The following is a 25,493-nucleotide window of genomic DNA, read 5'->3' as shown; positions in this document are numbered from 1 at the left end:
AGCTGATCATAGCAGTTTTTAGTCTTACTATGATTATGGAAAAAACTCCAGCCTGGGTGTACGTGAGAACTTTCTTATTTTAGCCTCCTGCTTTCTGATTTTTACATTTTAATGCATTTCAGGTAATCTATTTTTAAATAGGTGAGGAAAATAAATAATTCAAACCAGACCAGAACTACACATATTGTTCTATCTCTGTGCTTTTTTAATTTCAGAACAATGAAAAAAAAATACTGTGAAGCAGTGACATGCCAGTAGGCAACTACAATTCTGCTAATTGGACTGCCAAGTAGAAAAACACTCTGAATCACAATTTAACATCCTGTTGGCAGCCTTTGACATAATTGGGGCAAACACAATAAAGAATTAATGACATGTGCCAACATAAGGCTATTTTCTTAGCCTCTGCATCCATGAACAGGCTGCTTGGAGTTTACATGGAGGACAAAAAGAGGCAGCATAATAATTGTGTTGACAGCAGACACTTCCCACACCTTGAACAGTGTTGGAAAAAGTGAGAGGATGTTATCTGACACTGGCCCACCCTGCTGTCAATACTGCAGGGGGCCCAAGGAGCACAAAAACAAATGCAATATCTTGCAACACAAGACCAAGTGTAATTTTTGGCCTATTCTTCGACACCATCGAATCAGGTAACATGTCCTACCACAGTTGACAGATAAACAAATGGTCACAACTCTACTTTGCTTCCAATGAATTAGCAAACATATTCAGAGAAAATTAAAAAATAGAGTTTTAATCTGCATTCAACATCAAATATGTGGGGACTTGGATTTTGTGTTGCTTGTATGTTACTTTTAGTCCTCTTGTGTGTTTTCCAATTTATTGGTTAATTGATTCCACCATAGTCTTCTTGATAGTACCGGCTGCGCCTCATTCTTTGACAATGTTCCGTAGGTATTTAGTCTTTCGTTTACTTATCCTGAGTTACAGTCATTTGAGTTGCCAGAGCTATCTGTTCTCTAGCTTATTTTTGTTCAAGATCCCACTGGAAGTATTAAAATTGTGAGTTTCCTCACCATTCCCGGTTGTCTGCATGGTGACATTCTTCTCAACTCAACTTGCAAAATTATGACAAAATCCAGTATCAATGCTAAGTCTGATCCAAACAAATAGAACCCACGTACGCACAGGGAGAACATGCAAACTCCGTGCAGAAAGACCCCGGACCGGGAATCGAACCCAGGACCTTCTTGCTGCAAGGCAACAGCGCTACCCACTAGCTGTGCAGCCCACCTTGAAAAACCTCTGTGACAATTTCTATATTCTCTGTCTATTAATGTCTTCACAGGCTCCTGCCAACATTAAATCTTTCGCTTGTGTTGCTTTTAGGATACTTTAATGAAGATTTCCACTTTAACCTCACACACAAATGTGTCTTTTATGGGGTTACCATAAGTTCCTAACTTGCATGCACTATTCACTGGTTTGTGTTGGGCTAACCTATATAACCCTAATAAAGAGTTGTGGTTGTTACCTGACAAGGTGAAGTCTGAGCAGTATGAATACTTCTTCAAGGTACTGTATAATACCTCCAGTGTTGAATATCATTATTTTTCTCCTTTTCTACAGTAATAATTCGGCATGCTTGAAATATGTTATTTACCTTCTCAAAGGAATTAGACCTGTGTGCTGAGATTAGCTCAGCAGTGAAGGCATGCGTAGTTCGAGTACCGGATCCCTGCAAACCCCAGCTTGACATTTCCTCATTTCTATTTCACTATAGATTATACAAACAGTTAGTGACCTTTTGAGCCCAGCTCCCTTCGCTCCCTGCTCCCAGAGTTTATGTTAATTTATTTTAATCAACTCTGCAGCTCCACAAGTACTGAACACACGCACAAGTGCTACTGACCTTTTTTTACTAACACTCGACAAAGTAGCAGAGGCATTTTATCTAAACATTAACCTCGTCCATCAACAGCAAAAAGCCCGGAATCAGTCTCTGACTGTTTAACCAGTCCCAAGAAAAAAAACAGCATTTATTTTGGGTATCTTCAGTTTGAAAAACCAAATTGGCAACTCATCTCAACTGGAATGTCAGAGTGTGGACTCACCTCCAATCCATCTTCATGCCTATACTGCTTCCAGATGCGACCTGTGTCGCTGTAGAGCAGTAGGTAACTGCTGACCCAGTCCGAGCTGTCGTAGCGTCCCTGTGTAGCCACAGCTGTCACCTCCATCTGCTCCCTGAGGTCCACTTGGAGCCAGGGGTCTTGGTCTGTCACCATTGGAGACCAACCTCCTGCTTCTGGAGTAAGAAAGAACACACAGTTAGCATTGTATGTTGTGTTTGAATGAAGGGAATGTGGGGAAATCAACAGATCAATGAAATTGTCGACTGGTCGATTTACCGGTCGACAATTAGAAAATTCCACCATTATATTCAGTTTGTTTTTCACTAAAATTGCAGTGTGTATTTTCTATAAATTTTTATTTTTTTTGTTTTGTTTTTACATCTTTGTTAAAACTGTCACTGTGTCCTAACAATATATTGTGAGTCAGAAAAAGCTGAGCTCTGCCTACTCCCTGTGGCCCTACTGCCATTTGCAGTGCTAAAACCATCTCCACTGTACATGCTCCCACATATTAATGTGTATTTGGTTTTAAAATAGGCAGTTCTAAGAGTTTATAGAGGATCTCTGAAATTATTGCAGATTTTAGCTGTTTGTGCGCATCTGTGATCTCTAACCCTAACAAATAAGGGCTCCACTGTCGTTGATTTAGAATTACAAAAAATATTTATATATGCTATATGCAGTAATAATGAGCAAGCTGTGTGGCGTTTTCTAAGAATTTAACATCCCCCATAATAATCAAGGGAGGCAAAAAGTTAAGCATTCTCTTTCTGTCTCCTGTTCAACTCATTGTACAATCACAGTGGACATGGAGATGGAAAGGAAAGAGAAAAGGAAGAAAAGTGGTCAGGGAGCGATTTAACAGAGAGAAATAGATCAGAGGAGGAAAGAAAATACAAGAAGTATTCACAGTGCATATAAAGTATACCACGAACGGTGTCACTAAAAGCACACAGTACTAATAACAGCAGCCCAAGTCAGTGTTTTTCTCTGAACATCTTTGTAAACAGAGTATCTTAAGGCTCTGGATGTTGTAATGCGACTCTGCAGTATCTCATGGACATCGGGGGCAGTTCCCCTGGATTGGCAGACTGGGGTGGTGGTCGGTCCACCTGTTTAAAAAGGGGGATCGGAGGGTGTGCTCCAGTTATAGAGTGATCACACTTTTAAGCCTCCCTGGCAAGGTCTATTCGGGGGTACTGGAGAGGATGGTCCGTCGGATAGTCGAACCTCAGATTTTGGAAGAGCAGTGTGGTTTTCGTCCTGGTCGTGCAACACTGGACCAGCTCTACACCCTCAGCAGGGTCCTGGAGGGTGCATGGGAGTTCGCCCAACCAGTCTACATGTGCTTTGTGGACTTGGAGAAGGCGTTCAACCGTGTCCCTCGGGGTGCCCTGTGGGGGGTTCTCCAGGAGTATGGGGTACCGGGCCCTTTAATATGGGCTGTCAGGTCCCTGTATGACCGGTGTCAGAGTCTGGTCCGCATTGCCGGCAGTAAGTCGGGCTCGTTCCCGGTGAGGGTTGGACTCCGCCAGGGCTGCCCTTTGTCACCGATTCTGTTCATTACTTTTATGGACAGAATTTCTAGGCGCAGCCAGGGTGTTGAGGGGATCCGTTTTAGTGGCCTTAGGATTGCATCTCTGCTTTTTGTGGATGATGTGGTCCTATTGGCTTCATCGGGACGTGATCTGCAGCTCTCGCTGGAGCGGTTCGCAGCCGAGTGTGAAGCGGCCGGGATGAGGATCAGTGCCTCTAAGTCCGAGACCATGGTCTTGAGTCCGAAAAGGGTAGAGTGCCTTCTCCGGGTCGAGGGAGACGTCCTGCCCCAAGTGGAGGAATTCAAGTATCTCGGGATCTTGTTCACGAATGAGGGAAGAAGGATTGGTGCAGTGTCCGCCGTGAAGCGGGCGCTGTACCGGTCCGTCGTGGTGAAGAGAGAGCTGAGTCAAAAAGCGAAGCTCTCGATTTACCGGTCGAGCTACGTTCCTACCCTCATCTATGGTCATGAGCTTTGGGTAATGACCGAAAGAACGAGATCGCGGATACAAGCGGCCAAAATGGGTTTTCTCCGTTGGGTGGCTGGGCTCTCCCTGAGAGACAGGGTGAGAAGCTCGGTCATCCGGGAGGGACTCAGAGTAGAGCCGCTGCTCCTTCACATTGAGAGGAGCCAGTTGAGGTGGCTCGGGCATCTGGTTAGGATGCCTCCTGGACGCCTCCCTGGTGAGGTGTTTCGGGCACGTTCCACCAGGAGGAAGCCCCAGGGAAGACCCAGGACACGCTGGAGGGACTATGTCTCTCGGCTGGCCTGGGAACACCTCGGGATTTCCCCGGAGGAGCTGGAGGAAGTGGCTGGGGAGAGGGAAGTCTGGGCCTCCCTTTTTAAGCTGCTATCCCCGCAACCCGACCCTGGATAAGAGGGAGAAGATGGATGGATGGATGGATGGATGGATGGATGGATGGATGGATGGATGGATGGATGGATGGATGGATGGATGGATGGATGGATGGATGGATGGATGGATGGATGGATGGATGGATGGATGGATGGATGGATGGATGGATGGATGGATGGATGGATGGATGGATGGATGGATGGATGGATGGATGGATGGATGGATGGATGGATGGATGGATGGATGGATGGATGATGGATGGATGGATGGATGGATGGATGGATGGATGGATGGATGGATGGATGGATGGATGGATGGATGGATGGATGGATGGATGATGGATGGATGGATGGATGGATGGATGGATGGATGATGGATGGATGGATCTTCTTAAACACACTTTATTTCAGGCACTTGAACATCACAAACCACTGCCACCTGCTCCTGCTTTTACCCGAACTCTCCAGTTAACACAGTTACTTGTCACAAAAATTGCTAGACAGAGAATAACTCCACACATCCAAACAATGAAGAAAACAGTGTTGGTTTGGTTAAGAGTCCCCAAAAAACACAAACACTAGCATAAGATGAAGCAAATGAATACAGCAGCACTATCTGAAATTGTTGAGGTAACATCTCACTCAAAATCTGGGTACAAAAAAAAGTGTGCAGAGTTGGTGATGGCAGGAATAGCAACTCTTCAACAGCAGACAGTAGCAGTTTGAACAATGAAAATAACCACAATTTACTGGACAGGACGGTCTTTAGTTTTTTAACTGCTTAAGGAATAATGATTCACTTTACAGTTCAATTCATTTTTTATGCACAAATTTAGAACACATATTTTTCAAAGGCCCCTTACAAAAAAATAGTAAATTCAGTCACAAACATTCCATGTCATGTAGTAATGCATGTTGTAGAATCAGTTTCCCTCAGACTGGCATGACCTGGCCTGGTATGTCAAAGGAAACGTTTCCTCAGTGTTTTGAGGAATTCCATGAGCTCTTATAATGTCTGTCACTGAGACACCTTTGTGACATTTTACTCAGTTAATAAAATGACTGTTTGACTGCACCCAAAGGGATGCTAAATAAAGAATGGTTTTGTGAACCGTGGAGCATTTCCCTATTGTAGAACAATATTTAACAGAATTTGTCACTTTTGGCAATTTCCCTGAAATCATTTGAACTGACGCTCACTGAAGCTGTTCTGGGCCCCTCAACTACGTAAATCCTACATAAAGCAGTGAGATTTCCATCTGGTGTCCTGATGTGAGGAAAACAAAGAGGATGTTTCACTCTGATGAAACCATATGTACGATTGCTTTTGCAAAAGACAATACTGTTAGAACAGATGAATATATACCATTTTTCTTTATGTTATTTCCTTAATAATGAAAATCACACATCTGCCTTTTATGAATGAGGCCCACATGGATCGACAAATGCAGAAACTACAATGAAACGACAAAGGACACAACACAATGACATAAAGCCACAAGCATGCTGCTAAAACCTCAGCAAGTAAATTTATTATAACTTCCACTTATTATAAATTCTGTTTTAGGAAAACTTATGTTGTAACTTTTTGCTGTTGTGTTGTAGCTTTTGTGTTTTGTTGACCTTATCTGGACTACCATAAATAAGAGTGAAATTTGGTTTAATTTTTAATTGTGTTTTGCCTTTCAACCACAGACTGCCACATATACAGCACTGTCCAAAGATAAAACCTTCAGTAACCTTCAGAACTACTGATCAAAACCTAAATGAAATTACCATCATGTCTACTTCTGGTTATAATGACAAACGTTTGAATTATATTGGAATTATAATGCATCTAAAATTCTGATGGTTTGAGATGGCTTAGTTTGATATATGAAAGCGAATTTTTAACAGATTATAAGGTATTACTGTTTACATTGATAAATCAATTCAATACTGATGTATAGATCACTAAATTATCTGACAATTATTTTAATAATCAATGAATCGCTAACTGGAGAATGAAGACTTAAAAAGGACATTCTGTTGAAAGAACAAAGTCAGGACAGTAATTAAACCAAAACTATAGTATATGAATACAATATACATTTTACCCTTAAGACAAAATAACTTTTTGTTCTCCTCAAGTGGAATAGTTTTAGTTTCACCTGGTTCTAATTCTTCAAAAACAAAAATGATAATAAAATCCTAATATGCACCTTTTGCTATCTATTTATTAATACTTGAAAATAAAAAGTCTGTGGGTGTTTTAACTTAAAAGAGTGGAAGACACATTTAAATAAATGCAAGAGAATCCCAGTTTGTATGATTATCAAATGAGACTAGCAGTAGTACATGGGAGAGGTAGTCAACCTGGACAGGTGGCCACTCCACCTGTCCAGGTTGACTGTGGTCTCATGATCCAGAGACGTAAAACTGTCTCTGGATCATAATATAAGCCAGGGGTGGGCACTCCTGGTCCTCGAGGGCCGGTCTCCTGCAATCTTTAGATGTATCTCTAATTCAACACACCTGAGTCAAATAATGAGGTCATTAGCAGAACTCTGGAGAACTTGACTGCTTGTAGGAGGTGATTCAGCTATTGGATTCAGGTGTGTTGGACCAGGGAGACATCTAAGAGTTTCAGCACACCGGCCCTCGAGGACCAAGGGTGCCCACCCCTGATATAAGCAGCATTGTTGTTTGACCTCACAAAGAGGAGGCTGGTTGTGTTATAGGAACCAAGCCTGGTTGAGCCTCACAGAGTTCCAGAAGCACACTATCAGTTCAAGACTAGTCAGGTGATAATTTATGTTGTTTTTGCTTTTGGACTCATATGGCTTTGTTGTTTTATGTTTAGTGCTGATGCCTAATCCTAAATAATGAACTGAGCTGAGTTGTGTGAGTGTATGTGCATGTCTGTGTATGTGTGTGTGCTTTCAGTCTGTCCATGCTGATCTCTGATTCTTACCGTTCCAGTAATCTCTGAGCAGCTCTGAGCATGTACAGATCATGAAAAAATTTACATTTATCCATGTTTTCTAATGAAAACAGCCCTTAACTGGGCAGCAAAAATAATCAGAAAAACTGAGTCATCAAATAGTTTGTTTGCAAGTGAACACATGTTTAATATATACTGGGCAAATGCTTTTTACCTGCACAGATACACTTCAATTAAAGAAATTTAGAACAAACAAATAGGTCAGAGAAATGAACAAAAATCTGATAGAGCACATAATGTAGCCTCCGAATTCCTCAAACAATGTTGCTAAAAGACACCAGAATAAATTTAGCATAGGCAGATATTTCTCAGGGTACTGTATTTTTGTTTGTTTGTTTTTTGTTTTTTTCTAAATCAGTGTGCACTCACCATCTCTCCTGTTGAGCTTGGCATAGAAGGCAGAATAACTGGCCGAGGACTGAGATGAGCTCTGAAACGATGAGTGTGGTAATGCTGATGCGAGTGGACCATTGCAATTATCTGGAAAACAAAACATAAACACTGCATTTCAGAACCTGTTATTTTCAGATGTGAGCGGTTTGAATATTGTTGCATATGCAACTTGCCAAACTGGGATTTGCTCTGCGGAGAGTAATTATGGAAAATGTTCCAGGCGTTGTTACACATTAGTTCAAAGTGTTCCTCTACCTGTCAGTGGAGGAGTTTAAATGCAGAAAACAAGGAAAATAACAGCTTTGTTTTGCTCCTCTGTTCCCAGTCGCCTGCAAGTCTGTTAACCCCTGCAGTTCCTCCCAGACTGCAGCACAAACATCCTGCCTCTTCTACTGTAATGTGTGTACTTAATCCAAGATTGTAAGATTACATCACATCCAACCAGCAGCAGATTAGGAGTACTGTGATCTAAAGCCGACACTTTTATTGCGCTCTGATCCTTCTAGCCTATAGCAACCTTCTCCAGTGTGTTTGAGCGGCATTAAGGCCTGGGTCTGAGATCATAATGAAAACTGGCAGCAGCCTGATTACAATTATCCCTCAGCTTTCTCAATCAGTCGTGTAGCTGAGTGAGGGGCAGCCCTTTGTTTTTGGGTGTCACTCTGCTTGGAGCTCAGACGGATTCTGGGCACATCTGGAGCTGCGATTGGACATCCATCTGGCCGACAAGAGCTCAGCAGAAGTGACAGCGTGATCTGGAGTGCTTTTAGAATGTCTCGCTGTAAATCAGCCGACCTGACTTGACTCCTCTCACGACAGAGATTTTTCTAATCCTGATTTCAAGTGACTAAAGTGGATCATGCCGTTTTTTCCTCTTCTCAAATTATGACTGAAGATGAAGTGCAGTTGCACGTGTTCATGTGGAAAAAGAAAGTGCTGGCACGGCACCTTAACAGACCACAGCATGCACCAGGTTATTATTCAGGAACGGCTTTCTTAATCTATAAAAAGTCTCCTTGATCCAATGTTTGCTTCTCACACATTCTCATTCATTTCTCCCACCTTTCAGTCTGCAGCCATCTTTTTAAGTTTTTCTTCCCTTTGAAGTGAGCTTTCTTTCAGTCAGACATCAGACATTGTCGAGCTTTGACAGCTTTAAGGTGCAGAACTCAAGCAACAACATTCTCATGTTCTACTATGGGTTAAAAACAGTGTGTACGTGGAGTAAGTTAACAGACTCTGTTGTTATCACAGATTTGTTCCCAAGCCTAAGGCCAGCTTATGACAGTCAGGATGACTTATGGATGCAGGATGATTTGTCTGTAGAGCGATCCAAAGCCTGTGGGACCACTCAAAATCCTCTGAAGCTGACTCTAGATCTGTGCTCTGATCTTGGGGGATTTTTTTTGTTTCTTTTTGCTTAATGAAGACACATGTTCATATCCGGGTGGACAAATATAATACATGGACAGAGGTTGAGGAGGGAGAACACTTCACTGCTCTTGAAATCTGAAACGTGTCAGCTGTAGTCAGGCAACTGATCGGTTTCCTGCTGAAGATGTTTGCTCACTCTTCTGGCTCAGGGAAAACAATGTTTCAAAGGAATGGCAAAACTGGGGAAGCTTGTCTGGAATTACACTTGGAATGTTTCAATATGAGCACAGAACATCTAAAACTAGCTCATTTTGTGGCCCCCAGGTTTCAGATGTTTGGTTTATGAAAGATAATGAAAGGCAAGAACAGAAACACCATAATTTCATTAAGCCTGACAAAACTCATCACTATATATAATGTCCCCTATTCGTTCACTATTATTAAAACTATTTCTAAGAATTTATATATTTTTTCTTTTCCATATTATGTTTAATTCATTTTAAAGAAGAGGTTTGTTGGAAAAGAATGTGATCATGAGGGGGAAAAAAGAAAACATAATCTGTCTCTCTGGGACTCAGAGTATTTATGTCTTGTTTCTTTTGTTTAATCAAACTTCTGATTACGTATTTTATTGTAATCTGGATTCAGACATTTATTCCGCTTTGGCATAGTTATTTATCATCTCAGAAGACGATGAGATAAAACACCGATGGAGGAATTCACCAAGCAGCACTCTCCATTTGTATTTATTCATTTTGCTATTCGCTTTTTTTGTTGCACATAAGTGTTCCTGCTTTCTTCAAGTCCAGCAGATGGAAACAATTCCCTGTTATTTCACTAATCACCTTGTGTTCTTTTTTGAGCTATGAAATAGCACTGATAGAAATGGTTTTTAAAATAGTTTGATTTTCCCATTTGTATCTTGGCAAAAAACAAAACCCTTCTTCATCCCTTAGAATTTTCTTGTTTTCTCACTTTTTTCTTTCATTTTTGTGACTTTGCTTTTAAACAGCATTGACTTTAATGTTGTGCAAAGATTGAATTCTTAAAAGCCTGATTTTTTTTAAGTCTTCAAATCTTTTATATTTTAAATCAAATAGAAAAATGTATGTCGTTTTGCTTTTTGCTACGATTGTCTCCCATTGAGAATGTACATTTAGTACAAGCTACCGTAATTTGATTTCTAACTCTTGTAAGACTACTTGTTAGAACTTATTTTTAAGGGATTCAAAATTTTGAAAATGTATGAATGGTTCTTAAGTTGGTGAGGACGAATGTTAATGCTACATTCACTCAGAATGGTCAAACTGTGGAATAATTATACACAGCCTATACAAATATGATGTCATGTAGATGTATTGTGTAAAAACACTTGTTTGATTAAAAAAGGGTTTTTTGTCAATTACACTGTGCTCACTATGTGTACTCCTTGCCCCTCCACATTGTTCCCATGTTTCACCCCATCAGGACCAAACCAGTTTCCCAATACAGACACAGCTTCTTTAAAACAAAAATTATAATAATATTTGGAATCTTTTTTTGCGAGACATATCTGAGGATATTCCAGTAACAACAACAATAAAATAATAATAATAATAATAATAATACAATTTTATGGTTTTATTCTTAATTTTAAAAAAGCCAAGAAAAATGGTTTCTAATTTATATAAGACAATTAGCATAACTTCTTTTTTTCCCTCTCTTTTTTTATTTAGACCTCACAAGATTAGTTCTTTTGTTCTCATCATGCCATCATGATTATGACAATTCTGACATTATGTTAAAGTGCAAGTAAAGTGAAGAGGAGAAGAGCCTTTTCCAAAGAACCTCTCTGTTTAATCTAATGAAAATGTTCCCAGAGTTGGAGAAATCTCATTGACCCATTGCCTAAATGTTTATTTCCTCCCCTTTCCCACTCAGGGTTTGGCTCAGAGAGGATAGAATTTAACCAACTGACTGACAATTCCAGATATGAAAAATCCTCAACTGATTTATCCAGTTGGTAACCAACAACTGGTCATCAGTTGCTAGTTATCAACAACTGATAACCAGCATTACATTTTGTTAAACCTACCTATAGTCCAGCTTATTCCATGTCATTATTTTAGTGTTTTATTTTCAAAATAGTGCAAAATAGAATTAGTCTACTTAAATCAGATTTAAGTAGACTAATTCTAGAGAGATTTTTCTAAATAAATCATTCTAGTATATAATTTTAAAGCACAGACATAAGACACAGAAAAAAAATGAATTGTGTACCTCTGCACTTCTGATATTTATAGAGCAGTGTGTGTGCTTGAATAGGGGTGTGTTTGTGGGTATATTTTTGGTTATCTGCCATGATAACACCAGATCTCAACGGCACAGAGCAATAAGCTTGAAACATCACTCGGCTACACAAGCAATCCTTGATAATAGGATCAATTCCTGCTCACTGTTGGATTTTCTGACAATAGAAAAACATTAAACATTTCAAAGATTATCCTTCATGTCAGTAAAAAGCTTTTCACCGTTTGCTGCTTTCATTTTAGAAATGAAACAAGGTTTCTGCCATTATTTCCCAAATCAATGATTGCATTATGTTTAGATCCAGAAAGAATCCAGGGTCCTTATTGTGTTCTTCTTTATCATTTAATCGATACCAGTCACATGGAATGAAAATCTGTAATTAACTTTGTACAAATTATCTTCAAGGACAGATTGTAGAGAGAGAGGAAAGCCTGGAGTGACAGGTTTCACTTTGGGCTGAAATAAGAAGAGAAGCATCCTGTTTCTTATCTGCCAGACTTAGACTTCCTCCCAACAGACAAAGTGATGTTGCATTACGTTGAGTCAACAAAGTAATTTTTGTATGACATATACAGTGGCGCGAATAGTGGGTATGCACTGTATGCATAGGGGCGCTGCACTTGAAGGGGTACAAAAACGATGTGGGAAATTTTTGACATGCTCGCATACACCTCAGAAAGTATGTAGTTGCACTCCTGCCCATAGGTGAATATTTTAGGCACCATAGTCAGAAAGATTCTTCTACATCGTTTTCACTTGGACATCAAAACAGTTGAAAATGAAAAAAAAAAAAAAAAAAACATGCCGAAGGGATTGTTCTAAAAATAGAACAAGTAATAGTTGTAGCCAAAAGGCAGTGTTAGAATGAGCAGTCTGCCCTGATCCTCTTCAGTGGAAGGATGAAACCCATCTAAAGTTACTGCTGCCCAATTAGAGTTGAGCTCTCGGTGGTAGCTTTGAGGAAGCCCAACAGGGGAAGACAGCAGCTGGGGTCGATCACAAGTCAGCTAGTTAGCAAAAGATCACAGCTTCTAATCATGCAAACAAAGTCTCTTAGGCTGCCAACAATTAACACTGTAAGCTCCAAACAAATTCCCCGTTAATTTAACCAATCAGTGCATTTCAGCCTTCTATAAAGTATTCAACTTATTTAATGAAGCCCAAAATGCTGCATTCAATACAATTTCTAATATGTTTAACTTAGAAATTGTCTCAAATTGGCTGTTCTTTTAAGTACTAGTAGTTTGTGGTGTTTGGTTTAAACATTTAATTGAAATATTTGTTCAATCACTGGTTGTGCTATGATGGCCTGATGCATTTGCTTGAACTTGCATTTGTCATGATATATGAAATGCAGGGAGCCAGAGCAGGGAAAAAGCAAAAAGAAAATCACAGGAACCCAGGAAAAAATCTAACACTGAACAATAACTAGACCTAGAAACATAATTAAATACAGGCAACAAAAAATAATATACACAAAAAGAAACATAGTAAACTAGAATTACTAAGGCAGAACTTATCTAAATTAAAACAGAAACAAGACTGACTTAAAACAAAGAAATTAAGGAAATCCCAAGATTAAACTCCTGGAGTCATGAAGATGGTTTTGAGAAATGTGAGACTTTTGTGACATTAGTGGTTTGACCTTGGGACTCGCCCAGGAAGTCCATATTTTCTAGTCTCTTTCTTGTTGTTGAATTAGGAGCTCTGTTATTGAGGAAGATGATGCCAGCTGTGTGTTAGATGTTTTTAGAGCCCTTCACTGACCTCCTGGATGACTTGCTAATTCACTCCTGGAGTATTTTTGGAAAAGTGGACAAAACAGAATTCCATCAACAACTGGTCTGAGAGCAACTCTAAAGAACATTTAAAGTGCAGGAGACCTCCCTTAGAGGTCTAAAGGCTCTCTTTAGTTAAATGTTTTCTTTCTTTGTGGATGATGGTTCTCAATGTGGATTGGTGGAATCCATGTGGGGTACCCCAAAGTTCAATCCAAGGACCCCTCTTATTCAATATTGACTCGGACTTGAACCTTGCGAGCCACATAAAGATGATTACAAAGTCGGCCTTCTATCACCTGAAGAACATCTCCAGGATTAGAGGACTAATGTCTCAGCCAGATCTAGAGAAACTCATCCATGCGTTTATCTTTAGTTGCATTGATTATTGTAACAGCGTCTTCACAGGCCTGTCCAACAAATCAATCAAACAGCTGCAGCTGATCCAGAAGCTGCTGCTCCTGTTCTCACTAAAATCAGGCTCACTGAAGCTCAAAGAATAGACTTTAAAAAACTGTTAGTTTACAAATCACTGAACGGTTTAGCACCGCAATACATTAAAGATCTGCTGTTGTTGTATCAACCTTCCAGACTCTCAGGTTCTGGTTCTGGTTCTGCTCTGCATCCCCAGAACCAGAACCAAGAGAGGAGAAGCAGCTTTCAGCATCTATGCACCAAAAATTTGGAACAAATTTCCAGAAAACTGTAAAACAGCAGAAACCCTGACTTCCTTTAAATCTCATCTAAAAAAAACTCAGCAGACTCAGCAGAATTACACCATATGTCAAGAACATGAATGTGTTTCTTCTGCAACTAACATATTCTGTTGAATAACATTAGAAACCAATTATACCCAGACATTTCTTACATTTACAATATTTGTGATACTGTCTTTTAAACCCAGTATTTAGTTTCACCTTCCGTTTTACATAGTTTTAAAAGAAACAATATATTTAAAATATATTGTTGTATATTTAAAATATATTTTAAAAATCCCTTCTCACCCACCGCTGGTGGTTCTTATCCTCTGAGCAGTATATCACCCGAGAGGGCAGGGTTCAAATCCAATCTGGGTCCTTAGGCAAGACCCTTCAAGCTACTGCCTACCTCATACCATGAGAGATACTAAGTTGCGTAACATGCCGGCTCAGACGTCGCCCGGCCAAACAAGGTCTGCGTCAGGTGATGGGGAACCAGAGCACCTTGATGACAAATGGGCTACTGGAACAAGACGGAAATGGGCGAGAGATGAAAATGTGGATCTGTTGGAATGCTACCACTCAAGTAACCCTAGTGAGAGAGGTTACATGCAACGACTGGGGAAGGAATGGTTACTTCGACATCCCCAGTCAACACTAAGCGCCAAACAACTAGTAGCTCAGTGTTCCAACATCCGCAAACGGCAACTGCTATCACAACTTGAGATTGACGAGATACAACACAAATGCTACGGCAAAAGGGAGGAACCCGGATGTCAAAACTGTGGGGACTTAACTACAAGTCCCCACCCAGTGAGGGGATACACGGCCCCAATGAGCGAAACAGAGCTGAACGAGACAGCTGCTGACCTGAGAGAGAGAATCATGATCCGAATGACAACCAGGCCTCCTCGGCGCCAATTACAACGGCTGAGTGAAGTACCATCAGAAAGTCTCATTGAGAATGTGAATGCAGCATTGAGAACGATCCCTACCAACACCATAACAGAAACCAATGAGCTGATCTACAACTCAGCATCAGTGATCCTTGAGATACTTGGCTATAAGAGCAACCATGAGACTCAATACCCACCATGGAAAAGACGGTTAGAGGCTAAAATCAAGGTAACAAGGAGGGAAGTGAGCCAACTGTCAGAGCTCCACAAGGGTACAATGAAAAGACCAGTACCCAGAAAGTACAGACAGATGCCCATACCTGAAGCACTTGAAACTGCCAAACAGAGGCTCCAAGCCTTGGCCAGCCGCCTAAAGAGATACACAAGGGAGAATGAATCCAGAAGGATTAACCGGCTCTTCTCCACTCAACCAGCTAAGGTGTACTCTCAATGGCAGGGTAATAACAACAGAGCAGACCCACCAAGGCTGGAGACTGAACAATACTGGAAAGGCATATGGGAAAGGGGGCGTCCCACAACAGCAATGCACAGTGGTTGATCTCTCTACGAGAGGACCACAGCAACCTCCCTGAACAAGCCCCGGTAACCATCACTGTGACAGATGTTCAAGAAAGAGTCTCAGGTATGAAAAACTGGACAGCACCAGGGCCTGACATGATCCATGCCTGCTGGCTAAAGAAACTCACTGCTCTCCATGAGCGACTGGCAGGCCAAATGAACCAGCTGCTGCAAAGTGGGACTCACCCTGAATGGTTAACTGAAGGGCGAACAATCCTAATCCAGAAGGATCCATCAAAGGGTCCAGTCCCACCCAACTACCGACCATAACCTGCCTCTCCACAACCTGGAAGCTCATGTCAGGCATCATAGCGGCCAAGATAAGCAAACACATGGATAAACACATGAGCATGGCACAGAAAGGTATCGGTGTAAACAGCAGAGGAGCCAAACACCAACTCCTCGTAGACCGCACAGTTGCCAGAGACTGCAAAACCCGACACACCAACCTGTGCATGGCTTGGATTGATTACAAGAAAGCCTATGACTCAATGCCGCATACTTGGATCATTGAATGCCTAGAGATGTATAACATCAACAGGAATGTGAAAATACTTTTAGTCACACCTATTGTTCTCTTTGTTGTTACTGTTACTATACTTTTACATTGAATGTAGGTCTCTTCAGTTACATGCGTCTTCTTCAAATATTATATTTGTGCAAACGATACACATGATTTTCTTCAGCATTTGAAGGCTTAAAATATGAAGCATATTGTCTATTTCACCGCTGTTAGAATTGTCTCTCATGTGAGCTTCCCTCTTTGCTGCCATGCTTTTGCCTCACTGTTCAAAATAAAAGTTGTGGATTCTTCTGGAGTGTTTTGTTTATCTGTATCTTTCTTTATCTCCATTGCTGAATTAAGATGGGAGCTGCTATTACTGCAATCCACATGTCAAAACAAAGTTCTGCTTTTACTGAGTTCTGCTCTTCAAGACAGTTTGAAAATGACCCTCAAAACAAACAGCAACAAACTTTTATTTTAAAGTCTCAAACTGTGGTAAAAAGAAAGAATAGTAAGCCATACAAAGCATCTGAAAACTTGAAGTACACTGAGCTTCAGAGAGCGAAAAATTTGTTGAACACAACTTTCAATATGTAAATGCACCCTATATATTGAGAGCATGTCAAAGACAGATCTTTACAAAGTGAACATCATATTTCATATTTTGTGTGATATTCTTCATAAGGAATATTCCCAGCTGACCTGAAAAATCTAACTGAAATACCAACATACCTGTGTCTCCATTAACACTAAGTGCTAATGGAGACACCTATTATTAAAGCCGAGGCACGCCACTTTGAACTTAGTTTAAAGTTTAAATGTGTTGTTGTTTGAGAGCTGCGCCAGAGCCTAGGAGCCTAGCCTCTGTTGGAAGAGGGTGCAGAAGTTAATCAACACAGAGACCACAGAGTCAATAATATCAAAGGGTACAGAGATAGTATCTGGTATCAGAGTAGCCTCAGACCTCTGTGTGGTATTGACAAAGCTTCATATGATACCCTGCTTGGACTAACAGGCTATGCAGCTTGGTGACCTCTGCTTAGCGATAGTCCAAGTGGAGCAGAGGTATCAGTTCACAATTAGCTCTGAACGTCGGCGGAATTCAGGAAGTGCACATCAATACAAATGATTGAGAAACATGGTGCACTTTACTGTAGCACTTTATTTCTCTGAAGTTAGAAACTAATCTGAAGGGACCTGCCAGCATTTACAGCCAGCCTGCAGTGTAATTTGTCGATGTCTTTGATGATGATAAAAAAGTGAATTATTTAGCCCTCGTTCAGGAAGCCGCTGAAATAGAAAGCAGGTTTATTTTCCTCTGGAACACTGAATCACTTGGAGATTCTTAAAGTTTTACAGCTCAGTGCAGACAAGACAGACAAAGAGAGACTAAGCAATAATGACTGATTAAAGAAACAGCATTACAAGCTTAGATGTTCCACCTTTGGGCAGTTCTTTCAGGTGGGGATTGTAACATCTAAAACAATATCCATATATAGGAGAATGCTCCACGTTTAATACCTTTAATATCAATAAAAGAACTGCCTTAAATCAACTCAGTAATGTCTCTGTTAGAACCCAAAAGATTAAAAATGATTTAGATTTTTTTTTGTGTATGAAATTCATCGATTCTTGTAATTTAACTGGGTAAAACAATTACATTGTTGTATCATTTACGAAGTTTAACTTTGTTCATTTTAGCTGCGATTGGACATTAGCTTATTTTAGCCAACTCTGGCAAACTAACATCATATGATGTTGATTAATGTGCACAGACACAGGAGCTTCTAGTGGAACTTTGCCACAGTTTAGGAGCTCACAATTGTTACCCTTGGTGTGAAATAAGATCAAAAGCCAAAATTAGTTTAGATGCTTTCACTATCTGCTCCACCTGTATCTAAGGGTGGATCAGAAAATTGCCTAAAATATTTCTTGGTAAGATATGATTTTTTATATTTTAATTTATGTTTAATTTGGTATAGTTGCAGCAAGAAGGTCCTGGGTTCGATTCTCAGTCCAGGGTCTTTCTGCATGGAGTTTGACTTTTATCCCTGTGCATGCGTGGGTTCTCCCCGGGTACTCTGGCTTCCTCTCACAGTACAAAAACATGACTGTCAGGTTAATTGGTCTTTCTAAATTCTCCCTAGGTGTGTGTGTGTGCATGGTAGTTTGTCCTGTCTGTCTGTGATGCCCTGTGACCTGACTCTCATCGAGAATGTTAGCTGGAGATAGGCACCGGCTCCTCCTGACCCCACCAGAGACAAGGGTGTAAGAAAATGGATGGATGTTTACTCTGTTTATGCCTAGTATTGCACACTTCTTATTTAACTACACAAATTTTAGACTTTCCGATCCAACATAAAACACTATGCAATTTATGCTGCAAGATCCTGTCCATGAAGTCATTTTTAACATCTCTAGTTTTTACAATTAAACTTCATAACTTCACTTTTTTCTATTTCAGGTTCTGCTGAATCCTTCTGTCTTTACATCTACTCTGTGTTTTAGCAGCCAGCTGCCTCTGAGACTAGCGGAACTCTGCCACTATTCTCTTTAATATTGACTATTGTGGTCTGTGCTGATTAACTTCTCAACCATTCTTCACCTACCTCTCTGGGATCTGTAAAAGCATTTAAATGATTTTACAAGCAGTAACAGAAGCCATGTAGTTCTGGAGTCATGGTATCAGAATGAACATAAATTACATATTTCTTTTTTTTTTTTTTTTTAAATCTAGGTATACATGGATAGGATGTATAATTACTCAATCGATATTGCTGTTGTTCTCTCTCCTGTCTTGATTAAGTCTCAATTTGCATTTAGTCGTGCAGTCAACATTATTTGACATGGTAATAATGATCTGCATACATAAAGGTGTCTGACTGAAATTCTAAGCAGGTCAGGTTGATCTCTGCCAACACTTACAAAATTCTAGTTCTTTGGTGCTGTAGAAATGAGTCACTTTCAGATTCATTGTATTGATCGAAGTGGTTAAGATAATGATTTTCTTCTTAAATTACACAAAGATAGAGTAAAAAAAAATAAAAAATCATGATTTATTAATTAACTTTGATTAATCACATTTCTGGTTCAGTTTCACATCAAGGTTAAGAATGATAAGAAAAGAAATGTCTTCAATAGAAGCTGCTTGGCAACACAAAGAAGGATTTAAAAAGGCAATACATTATGTCTGGTTCTGAAAGCAAGTTAAGAATCGATGAAAAATTCAAATTAGAAGTAAATTGGTGAAAGCGATTCTAATTGCTTTCACCATCCTGATGAATGGAAAATCCATCGGAATGGAAAATGTATTTAGGCCTTTCCTTAGAGTTTGGGACTCCACAGAAAGCAAAGCAACTTCTAAAGAGTGGTTGGCCTATCAAAAGTATTCCAGGTGAACTGTGATGACAATTCCTTTAGTCCACAAACAATCCAGATCTATATCTGTAGAACAGCAGGCCATTAGCCTTCAAGATTTAACGACAAGAACAGACTGGGAGTTCTGCTGCCCAGTGATGGTCTTTGTGTTCATCTGACCCAATGAACACAAAGACCAACTCATATTTTCCAATTTTCCAAAAATATCTTGATGGTCCCCATAAATATGTGGAAAATATTCTCCAGATCAACATGAGAAACATAAATTTTAGAAAGTATACATTGCTTGTATTTCAGAAAACAAGCAATATACCACCAATTTGGTGATACTGGTGGCCTGCCCCCCCTGCAGATGTTTGGCCTTAATTTTGTGACCATGAGCTCAAGAACACTTAAGTGTTATTGCAAGACAACTCCAACACTTGATGGCAACTGGTGCCATAGTGAGTGGTTTGATTTGAAGGATTACATTTCTCACAGTGCATTTAGTATTGCACCTGTGCAAAAGGCTCATCAGTCTTCTAGTAATCCTTCTTCAAATCAAACCACTAACTTTAGACTAACTCTGGTTAGTCTACTGCTAACCAGAGAAGCAGCCATCTTTAAACTCTGTCTCCAGACTTTGACCCAGTCAGTGAACTCATCAGCGGGGGTGGACGCCCAGGGCACCAAACAGGCTAAGACCACCTCCAAATGGCAGGAGGGGCTCCGTGGTTTGGCTTGTGCTCTGAATCATGCTCTTACAAAGAGCATGACTCAGCATAGATCAAAAAATCAGCTACTGTGGTATTCTGCTCTGCAGTGAAAGGTTTGACTGACCGACCCTCCACCAGGTCATGTCTGCAGATAACATAGTGGCTGAATTGTTAACAACTCAGTCACTTTCTTGTTATATTTAGCAACATTTTAGACAAAGAAAATGGTAGAATATTCTTTGTATATTCTACATTCTCATATTTGGGAGTGGGAACAGGAGTGGGCTGGGGCCAAATACATTTTCATGGCATCGTATATTTCATTGACAACTGCCAACACAGCTTGATGTATTTCTTATTTTAGAAAATCTGGGAATAAAAACCCTTGTAACATTTTAAGATTTTTTTATGATTTTCTCATTATCATGATTTCAATCTGGAGAGACTCAAATGGGGAGAAGGGAAGACAATTAGAAGAGTTTATTGACATACAAAATTAAAAGTCTTTGACACTCGGGACCCGGGTGAGGACATCGGTTATCGCAAAATTCTGTGTGATAAGCTAGGATGAGCATTCCCAATGCTGATAGGAACGTCATCCCCCAAAAAGGAGGCCGAGGCCAGGGAATAGAAGATGGGAAAGTGGTAAAGGAGAGGAGTTGCGCTGACTTGGCTTGTGAAGTTAAAACAGAGAATGAAGGAGCTGATGTGACGGTGATATGGTAGGATGAGCCTTCCAGATGCTGCTCGGAACGTCATCCCCCAAAATAAGGCAATGGCCTGGGGGATTAAGATGGAAAAGTGGAAGAACTGACTTGCAGTTGCACTGACGTGAGATTGAGATTAGAAGTGGGTGATGTAGACCAATAGCTGGAAAGACTGAACGAAGGCTGAGAGAGACAACTTACCAGCAAAGCTGTTAAAATGACCAGGGCTGTAACGACTAGAGATGATAAAATGCCAATGATGACATGAGGGGACTGGGGTGGTTCGGCTTAATGATTCGGGCTCGACAGCTTATTGCAGACAGCGACAATGAGGGTTCGCTTGCAGAAATGACCCCTCGGGAAAGAGGTTACAGCAATGAAACAGATTCCATAAAATATCTCGCAATCTAGGGATGGGTTGCGTAGACCAGGGAATGACAGGATGGCCTGTGGAATAGAACCATGCAGATTTTGGACAATCTTGGATGAGAGATGAAACTTAGAAGCACCAGATGGGACATGAGCTTGAAATATTATAAAACAAGACGGTTTGTTTGTGGTGGAGAATGGCTCTGTCTCTGGACATTTAACAGGGGGGGCACAATGAATCTACGTAGCTGGACATAAAGTATGCAACTACATCGGTAACCAACATGCTACTTGTTACAAGCTTAAGATGCTGTATTATTAGCTAGTCATCTTTTAGCTAGCATTACCTGAATTCAACAGCTTGCTCGACTCAGTCTGTTAGTTTGTAGGAAAAACTGCGCAAAGTTATTTGCGTTTGCTGTTTGTTGCCATGATTTTAATGCATGCTTGCGCAGCTCGCACAGCAGTAGCAGGCTCCATCACTGCAGCACAGGTGTAGACCCAATGCAAGCGTCATGGCGTTCATGTTGCTAAGGCAGCTCGGAAAAACGGGCTATGGCGTGCTAACAAGAGATTGAACCGTTTTAACTGCTAGAAAGTGAAAGAAGACATGTATATGGGAAGAGCGGGAGCCCATATGTATCAATTTGATACAGGAATAACAGTGTTGGCCGTTTTAAAATCTCGAATCACGGAGATATTCAAAGACTAAAGAAAACGCTGTGCCAGCAGGACTGGCCTTTCGAAAGGCTTTCTGTTGTTTTTATACCTTCTTTTCACAATGTGAAAGCTGGCAGAAACGTTTCAGCTCCAGCAGACATTTTTTTAAATCATCATAGCATGATGAATCTGCATTTTTTGGGTAAAATTATAGACGCTGTGGAACTCACAGCTGAGGGATTTATGTATTTTATGTTTTCTCCTACATATTATGTATTTTAATTAATTAATTTTTTTTAAATTTAGTTATTTAAGTGCCCAAAGGTCTATATTACCAATATCATCATTATTGTTTAGATTAATAATGAAATAACAAACAGCTTCCAGTCCAAGGGGGGCACGACTGACTGTGGGTAAGCTAAGAAAAGGGAAAGTTTTGTCAGAGACCTGATAAAATAGCAATGCCAGACCATTCACGTCTTCTGTTTTGCTTGGTGCTGCACATCAGGATGAAGCATGAAACAGCAATCAGCCACTATGCAATGAAACTGGAAAAACTCCTATGAGCCAAACACAGAAACATGTTCTTTTAAATTGAGGCTAAACCACCTTCTATTGAAAGTTGCCTCAATAATTGTAAATACTCAAAATGAAAATTCATGAGGAACGATGATTGGATAATGGCCCTTGAAAAGTGACAATTTGTCACGTTACTATTTATTAATTTATGTAAGTGTTCATTCAGTTAAAAGCCCTGAAGCATTGAAACGCAGCCTGAATGGCGCATATGAATAGGACATGCTAGATCGGGAAGGGGGTGGACTAATTGAACACTCCATTTCCTAATGAATGAAACATGAATGAGACATGTGAAGGTAGTCCAGGGGCGGGCAACTCTAGGTTCTCGGGCTGGTCTCCTGCAACTTTTAGATGTATCTCTACTTCAACACACCTGAGTCAAATAATGAGGTAATTAGCAGGACTCTGGAGAACTTGAACTTTGGAGGTGATTGAACGATTTGATTCAGCTGTGTTGGAGCAGGAAAACATCCAAGAGTTGCAGGTCACCGGCCCTCAAGGACCAGGATTGCCCACCTCTGAGGTAGTCTTATCCCTGAAGTCCAGGTGGGTGTGGTGTGAGGAATCTGATGGGAGGCCCTGATGAGCAGGCTGACAGTTGCCATACGGCAGTGAGAGAAGCTGTTGACGAGGCTGAACCAGAGTGGGGAACAGGTGCAAAGGTGATGCAATGAATGGCGATGGTGAAATGGAGAGATGATGACCTGGGAGGGAGCGGCAACATAGATCAGTGAGGCGAGACCTTGGCAGGCCCAGCCAGGACCTGAGGCGAAGAAAGGCCGCCCGGAGATGAAGACAGTGGGTTTATGCCAGAGATGGACCGTTAAGTAGATGGTGAAGGAGATGATGATGGATTCTAGTCAGGCAAGAGAGCAGCGGGAGAAGCTGTTTGGAATGATCGAGGCCAGGAGAATTTCTCTTGCAACTCGGGAGCGTCTGAGGAGAAGCGAAGGGGGCGAGGATGCGGCTAAACGGCTTTTATGACTGAAGTTAGAGGTGGAAGGATGAGGAATCACAAAGAAAAGGATATGGTGAGATAGCTGGCTGAAAAGCTGAGGCATGCTCTGCTGGACAGCAGAAGATGCCATGGATGGAGGTCCTTATCAGCTGGGACTTGGACGGTGAATGGACCTGACGCGTTTTGAACGACGGTGATGAGCAGGATGCACCAGTTGGCTGATGCAGGTTGGCTAGGAAGAGTCTTCCAGTTTGAATTTGCGCCTAGGCTTCATTGCATATCCAACCCACCCAGCAAAGCAGTGTCTCTGACTCATTTTTTGACTGTGGCAAAAAGATGACATGAATGAAAGAGGAAAGAATGACACCCCAGTCAAAACAAGGTGTCATTTTGGACAATTAAGTGTTCTATGAGAAGAAACATCTCTGGTGGCCAGTAAGCTGCAAACCGTTTTCCCTCAGGTCTACCATGACATGAAGCTGGTTTCAACAGCCTGTGTTGCATGTGATGTTGGTAGCTCAGCCGAAGCGCAACATTCCAAAGCATTATTAGTAATCTTTGGGAAATTGGTCATTTTAGCTTCTCTTTCACCAATTTCTGTTAGCAGATTTTCATTATCATCATCAGAAATATGGCGTCATGTTACAGGGTTCACCAAGGAGACAAGACCTGTAGACCAGGGAACAAATGTAAGAATGAGGGGGAGCAATACGGGATATTTACCTTCTTTCATCACACTCAGAAACTCATTTACCAGCTATGTATCGCCATGATGCGCTCTGCCACCCGTTTGTTCAGACCGGGATATATAAAATGTATTCTGCAGTTCGTCCATAAAGTTATACTTACACTGTAGGCCCGCCGTGTTCAGTCTATCTGCTCACCTATATAAATACTCCTACAGTGCTCTTCCTGCCGTTCACTTTGAACTATCAGCTCCGTAAGGAGAAAAAGTGCCGCACTCCATCGCGTCAGTCATTTTAAGGATGCTTATTGGTCCCCGCAAAACGATGAAAACACTGGCATTATCATCAATCAATAAAATATCCACAGGCCAAACTTGCAAATTGGACATTATGCTGCTAACACTTAGCTTTCGTCAACAACTCAGAGGCAGAAGTGAGAGCTCTGCACAACGCAAGTAATAACCTGGCGGGAACACTGTGCACTAAATAATAAACCTTAAATTAACAAAGCTTCAAGACAGGTAAATTTTCGTCTAGAAATTTTAATAATCAAGGCACTCGACTCATTTGAGGAATCGGTTCAGCCCTAGATAGCACATTAACTTCATTTCAAATGAAAGTATCTCAGTAGTGTCATCACTGCATTTACACCTTCTACATTCATACCAACTACCTTTAATATAAATTAACTGTAGTATTCATGCACGTCAGGTACTTATTAAAATGTTAATGCTATCACAATATGAAAGATGTAAACAAAGCTTTGGTGTAGTTAAGTTGCTAGCTAATGGGAGTGTCAAGAAAATCACTGAATGCATTTCACTAATCACCATCAGATAGATGCTCTGATGCCAGGTGACAATGTGAGGAAAATCCTGTGCATTAATACATCCTACAACTGAACATTTTGACTTGTCTGCTTGCAACTTTCTTATAACTGAACATATTTTTTCTCTGCTTCCAAAAAGAAAAAATGTAAAAACACAGCCAGATAATTATATCTAAAACATACAGTACGGTTATTTCCTTAAGGAAGCAAGTTAAAGCTAGCATACAGAGCTAACATAAGCGGAATGCTCAATCCTGCTATCAAACCAATGCCCAGAATGTTGTTATTGACACACAAAATTCATGTCTGAAATGTGCTGTTCTGTCATTTTAGCAATTTACCAGTTTGCTGTGTGCCTGGTTTCAGTAGAGAGAAGTGACCCTCAAACAAAGTTTTTCAGAAAATGCCTCTCAATACTGGTGGATGTTGCATGAAACACTTGCCCTTAAAAGCTTCATACAAACAAATGAGGGTTTCCAAACGTATTGTTGTGAGACAAAAAATTATCACAAATTACAAAACTGATTTGTCTGGAAGTCATGATCTTATTTAGCTGTTCCACAGCAATTATGGTGATATAATAGACAAGAAGACATTACAGCTAATACAGAAAAATTAACAGACTGAGAAATACAACCCAAAATGA

At 40.6% G+C, this 25,493-nt stretch overlaps 1 protein-coding gene across 1 annotated transcript in view; it reads right to left on the bottom strand.

Moving 5' to 3' along the window:
- cntnap5a (contactin associated protein family member 5a) overlaps positions 1-25,493 on the bottom strand; it is a 199,469-nt gene that overhangs the window by 151,104 nt on the left and 22,872 nt on the right. Inside the window, exons 2-3 of the mRNA XM_055022388.1 lie at positions 7,844-7,954; positions 2,079-2,272 (exon numbers count right to left, since the gene is read on the bottom strand). Coding sequence (XP_054878363.1) covers positions 2,079-2,272; positions 7,844-7,954 — 305 coding nt within the window. The remainder of the gene's footprint in view (positions 1-2,078; positions 2,273-7,843; positions 7,955-25,493) is intronic.

This window comes from Poeciliopsis prolifica, unplaced genomic scaffold (genome assembly GCF_027474105.1).
Source record: "Poeciliopsis prolifica strain line A6 unplaced genomic scaffold, Auburn_PproV2 SCAFFOLD085, whole genome shotgun sequence".
NCBI classification, from domain to species: domain Eukaryota; kingdom Metazoa; phylum Chordata; class Actinopteri; order Cyprinodontiformes; family Poeciliidae; genus Poeciliopsis; species Poeciliopsis prolifica.
The sequence above is the reverse complement of the archived record's forward strand: the minus strand, read 5'-3'. Positions and strand labels throughout refer to the sequence as shown.